The 9,407-nt window shown below is 35.5% G+C and overlaps 1 protein-coding gene across 1 annotated transcript in view; it reads left to right on the forward strand.

The window, feature by feature from the left end:
• Positions 1–7,307, forward strand: part of NRN1 (neuritin 1) — an 8,515-nt gene extending 1,208 nt beyond the window's left edge. The window contains exons 2-3 of the mRNA XM_075828450.1: positions 3,744–3,888; positions 6,139–7,307. Of these exons, the coding sequence (XP_075684565.1) occupies positions 3,744–3,888; positions 6,139–6,370 (377 nt within the window). The 3' untranslated portion in view covers positions 6,371–7,307. The remainder of the gene's footprint in view (positions 1–3,743; positions 3,889–6,138) is intronic.
• The last annotated feature ends 2,100 nt before the right edge of the window (positions 7,308–9,407 follow it).

Genomic DNA, 9,407 nt, shown 5'->3' on the forward strand with positions numbered 1-9,407 from the left:
CCAGGATTGCATTCAGTCAGCTCACTGCGACAAGTGCTGTACTTGGCATCTCTCCTCAGTAACCCTGTGACAAATGGGTCCCAGTGACAGCAGCTCTCACACTTACCTAGTACAACAATACACTCATGAGATGTGGAACCTGGGTGATCGGATGATGAAAAGAAAATGCTCAATTAGCACCTTCAGTAAGGAGAGAAATGTACACAGATGAGGACAGACAATTATAACTCCAGTCTGTACAGTCTAATCCCGACTAATGAAGCCCATGACAATGAGCAGGGACACGAAGAGGATCTGTGAGCATCCTGCTCTGCACAATCCCTGCACCCTGGTGACTTGGATGTGAGGCGTTAGAATTGACTTTACACCAGTAATGACATTAGTGGCTGTACATGAGACATCAACACTTCTCACTTCTCACACTGCTGGTTAATTGCAGAAAGGGAGACTGGCTGCAACCTGAGAACAGCATTATTAGCAGCTTATGTACTGCCAGGGAGCAGGCTCCTACTCTTTTACATTACATTGTTGGGGGAAGCGATGCAAGCTGCTCCTCATACTGTAGATAGTATTCTATACTTAACTATCATGTAGCTGTTCTAAAATAACGAAATGATTGCATGGAATTTAATTAAAATGGTCATTCATGGTGATTTCATGTATACATAAAACATGTCTAAATGTATATTAAATTTGTATATATATATATATATATATATATATATATATATATATATATATATATATTATGTATATACACATTTTTCGATAGATAGATAGATAAGATATAATTTGTATATATTTATTTATATAGAAAAAAATTGTATGTATTTATTTCAGAATTGTTTTGGTGATTTTCTTTTAGAATATAACACAATTTAAATTTTATTTAAAACTATTTGATGTTTATAGTTCTGAACTTTTAGAGAGGTAGCAGTGGCCGCAAAATTATTTGTAGGGGAAATCCTAGAAATTGATTTTTGATCTATGGTGTGTGTGTGTGTGTGTGTGTGTGTGTGTGTGTGTGTGTGTGTGTGTGTGTGTGTGTGTGTGTGTGTGTGTACTGTGTTGTAAAAGGAGAGGGTGTTAGAGGCTAGTGCATCCTCTGCATCTCTCTATACACAATCATTGTATCTTTCCTCTAGTAGAAGGTATAAACGGTCATGGCTGTAGGTGCATTTCCTGGTCTGCAGTGTCTTTCCTAGAAGGGCTTTGGTTGGCAGAGATATCTGGTGCCAGTATGGCTCTTTTAGCTGCATAGTGTGTGGGTGCAGCTGGAGCTCTGCTACCCAGGATCAATCTGGAACAGTATTAGCTCTTGCTCTATCTGCTTGACTTCACAATGATGCATTGACTGACAAATAGTCTGATCCAAGCACAATCTGTGTTTGTTTGTAGCAAGTTTAAACTTGTATGAAAAAAAGATGCAATGCAATAGTATTATGATAGGGAGCGACGCATGCGCAGTTATACAAACATGAAATCTTCCTGTGGATTATAGAGCATCATGATGTATGATGAGCAGTTGGTGTTTGTCTAGATTGTTTGTTTGTGTTGCATCCATATTCATGGGATGTTGATCTGTTGGATTCTTAGATGCATTGTGCCATATTATTGTCACATATTTCTATCTACTCAGAGTATAAGCAGTGGAAGGGGGAGGGGGGTCTGTAGTATCCCTAATCTATTCCACACACAGGAGGGTGTCACCTTCATTCTCAGCACTAGGTGTTCCTTCACTAGAGAGATATATCCCATTTAATTATCACAAACGTGTTAGATTAAAAAAAAAGCAATCGCCATGTCTCTAATATCCAAAACTGTACAATATAACGACTGATTTAATACTCGATCGCCTTCACAATTAAACTCATTGGCATTTATTGACCGATCAAATCGGTGTAATTTGTGGCAAGATTTATGAGCTGTAAACATTGATAAATGACCCACTTACTTTAAACGTATGCCCCATTGCCCTGTAGCACGCACGCACACACACACACACACACACACACATATATATATATATATATATATATATATATATATATATATATATATATATATAAATGTTTATATTTATTATATATATATATATATATATATATATATATATATATTTAATCAACGACGTATAAAATCATTCAACAAATCACATAAATTACAACGTAGAAGCTAGATATTATGTAGAGCATTTGGGAACAAACCGGGACCCCCTTAATCCATAGCTTGTGTGAAGTGACTAGATCTTATGGCTTGTAGGTCTATGCAGTGCTGCTTTCTTCTATGAGCTGGAGTCTGCTGGAGCAGACGATGAAAGGGACGTGGTAATGTGTGCATGCATTTTTAATGACAAGCTGCCTGAATGCATTTGTAAGAGGAAATGGGGGAAAAAATGTAATGTAATGTTATTATTATGCTCTTCTGATATGCACAGAAAAAATACTCCATCACCACATTGTTCTATCTACCAGGCTGTCATTGTGTAGTTATGTGGCTGAATGCAGATAGTGTAGGATCTACAATGGGTAAGGCGTGCACCAATATACAGAAATACCAGAGCACAAAATATGATAGAGAACCCCCTCCCCCACTGTGACTCTGATCACTGCAGCATACTGTACAATGTCGAATCCAAGGGAATGTTTATGTGTAATATCTCTTATCATCTCTTAATAGAAAACTCCATAAAGTGCGACGTGGGGAATATTACAGGTTTCATCTCTGAGAAACATCTCATTCTGCAAAATAGATTTAATTGCCCCCTGATTTAGCAGTTACTTAATGTTCGAGAGAATGTTTTATTTATGTCTGGTGTCTTGTGTGGAATTATATTTCATCTCTCGTTTAAAGAGAGTCGGAAACAATTTTATTACATTGTATTTATTCTCTGGAAAGACAACGAAGAACAGCAGAGCAAAGTCTTCTGTATCTCACAATGTAAATTATTATCTGGGTGTCATCTGTTACGAAGTTTAGGGGATCCTGGGAATAAAAAAATGGCTACCAGGGAAAGATATTTTTAAAAAAAACGAATGTTCCCCTATCTATCTATCTATCTATCTATCTATCTATCTATCTATCTATCTATCTATCTATCTATCTATCTATCTATCTATCTATCTATCTATCTATCTATCTATCTATCTATCTATCTATCTATCTGTCTTTCTGTCTTTGTCTCTCTCTCTAATATCTCTATCTGTTTATTATCTATTTATTTATCTAGCTAGCTTTTATCATCTATCTATCTATCTATCTATCTATCTATCTATCTATCTATCTATCTATCTATCTATCTATCTATCTATCTATCTATCTATCTATCATCTATCTATCTATCTATCTATCTATCTATCTATCTATCTATCTATCTATCTATCTATCTATCTATCTATCTATCTATCTATCTATCTATCTATCTATCTATCTATCTGTGTGTTTAGCTCTACACACACACACACACACACACACACACACACATCTATGTACTATAACTTATAAGGTATTCTCATTGTTGAAACCGACAATTTCGTTCAGCTGATGGATGATAGATAGATGATGCTTATATAATACAATGGAAATCCAGTGTAAGATGGGAATAGAAGCAAAGTAGCAGTGTTGATCAAGCTGCATGTAGCAGAGGTAATATATGTTGATAGTAAATAGGTGCAGCAGTAAGTTGAGGCTGTGTGACTGAGTGGGAGCTGTCCAGCTGACGTGGTGCTGTTCTCTGTTCCCAGCATACTTGGTGCAGGCGGTGAGGGCAGCAGGCAAGTGCGATGCAGTCTTTAAGGGCTTCTCCAACTGTATGCTTACGATGGGAGATAAAATGGAAACCTATTCGCAAAGCGTGGACGAAGAGAAAAACCTCAACACCATTTGCTCGTAAGTCTTCAAACATAGTTTTCTTCTCTCGTACAGAATGATGAATGACTGGATGCACCATTGATGTCTATTATCCACTAAAGGCGCCACACCCACACTTTAAAATGTCAATAAAAGACTCAGTTCACACATATCTGTGCATGGCACATACTTACTTGATACATATTTAGCTGACAATACACGATATATCATTAAAAAAAATAGACATGTAGATCAGAGAATATTCCTACAAAAAGTTGGATGAATTTATGGCTCATTCCTAAAAAATAGGTTTTACATAGTTTTCTGGAAGTCCCTGAATTTCACATAGGTTATAAAAGGACTAAAAGAAGTGATTTTCACTCAACGTAAATACAGTATGAATTTCCCACATAAACATTTCATTTGTAGCTCGGTTTGAATGGCTGTATTAAATTGCTATCATTTATATTTTGGAATTGTTTTCCTGATTATTATTATTATAGTCCATAGATGATAATCATAGAAATGTGCTCTCATTTTGTCAGTGATAAATTCCTACACATTGTACAGAAATGTTATTAAATAATATACACTAAGAAAAATTATATCACTACGGGTACATGCAGTTTACGTATAGAGTGATTTAATCATATATAATAAAGTCATAAAACAATAACTGACCATAGTACAACTTCATAAAAATGATACATAATATACAAATATACCAACATCCATAATGAAACCGTTAATAAAACCTTTTATTTCTGCTGCTTTTCTTAATATTTTGATAAAATCACTGAGAAATCGAAGAAACACACACACACACACACATATATATATATATATATATATATATATATATATATATATATATATATATATATATAAAATAGATAGAAAGATTGAAATATTAGATAGATAGATAGATAGATAGATAGATAGATAGATAGATAGATAGATAGATAGATAGATAGATAGATAGATAGATAGATAGATAGATAGATATTACATGTGGAATTAAGTTGGGCATGGCCATTGATGACGTTTTTCTCCATTTCATTCTAGTATGCTGAGAGATTTAGAGGATATGTAGTCTTCCTTTGGGAAATGCAATTTCAGCAGAGACATTGTACCAGAAACAGTTTCTCGGCATCTCAATATCTCATTATTTATTACAAATGTAGCAACATTGAAGTTTTCTGCAGTCCTGAATGACCTTGCATGCAACTACTTTACTACAGAACACACAGGCGCCTGTCTGGCACACAGCTAGTAAATGAACACACAGGCAGATGGAAAGAGGAGAGTGTGTGACAGAGGGAGGGTCAGGAGGGAGATTACAAGGCTGCAGACTAAAGGGTCACACGTCTATTCTCCATTTCTCACCCCCTGGGAATAGACGCGTGTATATCAATGACTTCTTCAGATCTATTGGTTTTACAACGGTGTTAAGCTGATAAATCTCAATTGATACGAACCCCACGTGTCTTGAAGAGATGCTGACAATGGCACATGCTTCGACTCTCCTGGCATCTCCAAGGGGCAGCTGTCAAATTGACAAACGATTGATAAATTAATAACTCAATTTACAATTTTATTTCAGGAACCTCTTTGTGTTCCATATAATAAAATCAACATCAAAATTCGTGTAATCAACATAATGTAAAAAGGCAATAATGTCTGTGATGAAGCACTGGAAATACAGAAAAACAGCAGGACATATTATTCACGATTCTGCCAGTCGGGTCAAATCCAAACTTCCAGTAAAAATGCAATCATTATAATCGAAAGATAATTGCTTTATATATATGAAATGTATATATATATATATATATATATATATATATATATATATATATATATATATATATATATATATATATATATATATATATATATATATATATATATATACGTATATACATATATATGTATGTATATATATATATATATGTATATATATATGTATATACATATATATGTATGTATGTATATATATATAAAATATATATATATATATATATATATATATATATAGCGCGTTATTTTGCTTAAAAGAGAAAAGAGAATAGGCAAGTTAATATGTAAAAAACTAAAATATGCATAATTTGTAGGAAGATATATTTACACTACAACACCATAAGGTATGCTAGTACAGTCATTTCTTCTAGCACAAGTGTGAATGGTAACATAGTCACACATTGCCACATCATATAAGCAGATGACACAATGAATTAATTTGGAGGCCAATAATAAACTGATATTTTCCCTTTATCCTGTCTCTTTTAGATACTGGAATGAGTTCCACGTGTGTGCTGTCACAGTGCTTGCAGATTGTCATGAAGGGGCAGCAGACATGTGGGAGAAACTGAAAAAGGATTCCAAAAAACTCAACATTGAAGGCAGCTTGTTCCAAATGTGCGGTGGATCTAATGGCTCAGCCGGCCCCAGAGCCGCCCATCCTGCCATCCTGCCTTTACTCCTGCTGTCTCTATATGCTCTACTTACCTGGATCTTCTAGTAGACCCAAAGGATCAGGAATCCGCCCTCACTCGCGCCACCTGCTGGATTCTAGAGGAAATACCTATCCGTTCTCCAGGGACGTTGTGTTCTCTGTGACGTTTCCCATCTAGGATTGTGGAAAATAAAAAAAAGTTATATTCTTTCATTTGTGTTTCGTTTGCCAAATGTTAACAAACAGTGAGCAACAACAGCCAAAACCGGACCTCAGCTTTACATCTTCAAAACAGAAATCGTGAGCCCTTTTATCCTTTGCAAAGAAACTCAGGAAAGGCCCTGGGCCAACCAATAATAATAATAATTACAATAATAATAATAACAATAATATTAACAATAAGAGGAGAAGAAGAGACGGAAGTTGACTCATCGTTAAATATACCATCAGATGCAGAACAAGCCAAGGGATCTGTCACATATGGAAGATGTGCTGTAAATGTTCACATGGTCAATCACAATCTAATGTTCACCATATCCCCCTCCACAAAACCATGTTTTCCTCATTGCAATGCAACTATGTAACCAAGGAAAGAACAGCACTGGCAAGAAGAAAACTGGTACATGAGTAACAGAATGAATGGCCAATGGATGAATGTGCTGATGAGTGAGCAAGTGTGATGTATGGACTGCTGAGGGAGTGAAGCTTTATCTGCTGTTGCCAAGATATATTTCAAAATTCACTGCCTTTCTTTCTTTGTTTTCCTTGGTTTAGGTGTTACACATATTGTATCTGACAGTGTAAACCACAAATGGGGGAGTATATGTATAACCGTACAAAATAGTTATTATAAAAATAAGAGATTTTGACAGAAATTCAAAGAAAGAGCCTTGATTTTAAAAATAAATGTAATTTAACAGAAATTTATTATAAAGTCAAATCAGCAAAAAATATTTGCTACAAAGTATAGTACAAGATATTAAATAAAAATATTGTTTCAAAATGTGTGTGTTTTTTTTAAAAGTCTATATTTGCTACGAAATATTTTGTGTGTAGAAAACTATTGTTACAATCTGCATATTAGTGTGCTTCTATAATAGTAGGGGGGAAATAATTTATTTAACTAAGAAAGAGAGAATGGGAAGATGTAAATGGAGAGAGAAATGATACAATGTAGAGAAATTCAGAGTTTGCAAAAATGGAGCAAGGGAGAGGAAAAACAAAATGCAAAAAGATAGAGAGAAAGACTAGGAGTCCGGGGGAGGAAAGAGGGTGTATAAAAAGGGAGAGAGAGAGAGAAAGAGAGAGAGAGAGGCAGGGAGGGGGAGAAGGAAGTGAAAGAGAAGAAGGAAAGAGAGGAAGAAAGGAGAGATAGAGAGCGAGGAATGAAGAGAGAGGAAAGGAAGGAACGAACGAAAGAAAGGGGGAACATAAAAGGGGAAAGAAAGAGACAGGTTAGGAAGAGAAAGTGGAATGGTGAAAAATGTATTTATCTAGAGCATAAGGAGATGAAAAAAAAAAAAACAAAGGGAAAAATGCAACCAAAAATGAATATGAAAGTAAATAAAATCATGAACAACTAGACAGATGTGATGTATAAAGATGGACAATAAGAGCAGAGGAAGAAAGTGAGAGTGAAAAAGGTGTGAGTAATAGAGGAAAGGAAGACATAAAAGCGAGAGGAAAGGGAGGTTGGGAAAAAAGAATAGAAGAAATGGAGAGTCGTGAGTGAGTGAGTGAGTGAGTGAGTATGTTTGTACGTATGTGCGTACGTGTGTGTGTGTGTGTGTGAGAGAGAGAGAGAGAGAGAGAGAGAGAGAACAGAGAAGCAGGGAAACAGAGAGGAAAATAAAGAAATAGACGACAGACTGAGTGTAAAGCATCATTGAGAGAGAGAGAGAGAGAGAGAGAGAGCGAGGGAAAGATCGAGAGAGAGAGAGAGAGAGAGAGAGAGGGCAGTCTGAGTGTGAAGAATCAGCTTTGTTGGACATGAAGTCACCACTATTAAGACTGCATAGGTGCAGCAGAAAACTGCCTGTTCTAGAGATCAGATGAGTCGTTTCATTATTAATAAGACACCTCAGCTGAATTTGCAGGAGACTGGATCTATTGATTTAGCAGAGGAAAATGCTGTAACCTTTTCTATTTATAGGCTCTTGATGTCTAGGAGAAGTATACTTGTGTATACACATGAAAGCAGCAACAAAACCCTTTGTGAGCCTAGCCAGTAAAAGCCAGCGCGGTAGACAGAACAGCAACCTGCCATTTGATCCTCAGTACATTTTTATGCCCATTAACTGTATCTTCCATCTACTTCTTAAGAAATAACGTAGGCTGCCCAATGCCATGTCTTTTACTAATGTGTATGCACTTAAAGGATAACACTAATATTCTGTACACCCAGTACAAGAGGATTAGTTCCTTCTGGATCTATAAATGAATTGTAACAAAGGCAGCAGCAGGCTCTTATGGAAAGAAAGGTTAGATCAAGATCATGCACAGAGATACCTGTATTCTACTGCACCATAAAAGCTATGAGGTTGCCTGTTACAATACATGATATTTGTATGTGACCTTTCTATGGACTGCAGAATATTAGTGTATAGATAGTTACATGGATATTCTCTATTGTTAGGTAAAGTGACACCAATAAGGAGTGTGTCTGTGTGAAGAAGATGATCTTGTGACTACTCATCCCCTGTGCTTGTGCTTTAATGAATGATCTCCTTGTCTCTATACATGTGCCATATCTATCTATCTATCTATCTATCTATCTATCTATCTATCTATCTATCTATCTATCTATCTATCTATCTATCTATCTATCTATCTATCTATCTATCTATCTATCTATCTATCTATCTATCTACATATACAGTATATACACATATATATATACACATATATATACACACACACACACATATATATATATATATATATATATATATATATATACATAGCTCATGCATGCAGTATTCCAGACACCTAGAAAAATAAAGCTGCATGAAATGTTCCACCTTGCAGTAAAATTGGAAGCAGACATGAAGGGTGAGATGCATGTTTTTCACACTGGGGTAAAGAACGTTTCGATTTTAATACC

Source organism: Rhinoderma darwinii, chromosome 5 (genome assembly GCF_050947455.1).
Source record: "Rhinoderma darwinii isolate aRhiDar2 chromosome 5, aRhiDar2.hap1, whole genome shotgun sequence".
Taxonomy (NCBI): Eukaryota; Metazoa; Chordata; class Amphibia; order Anura; family Rhinodermatidae; genus Rhinoderma; species Rhinoderma darwinii.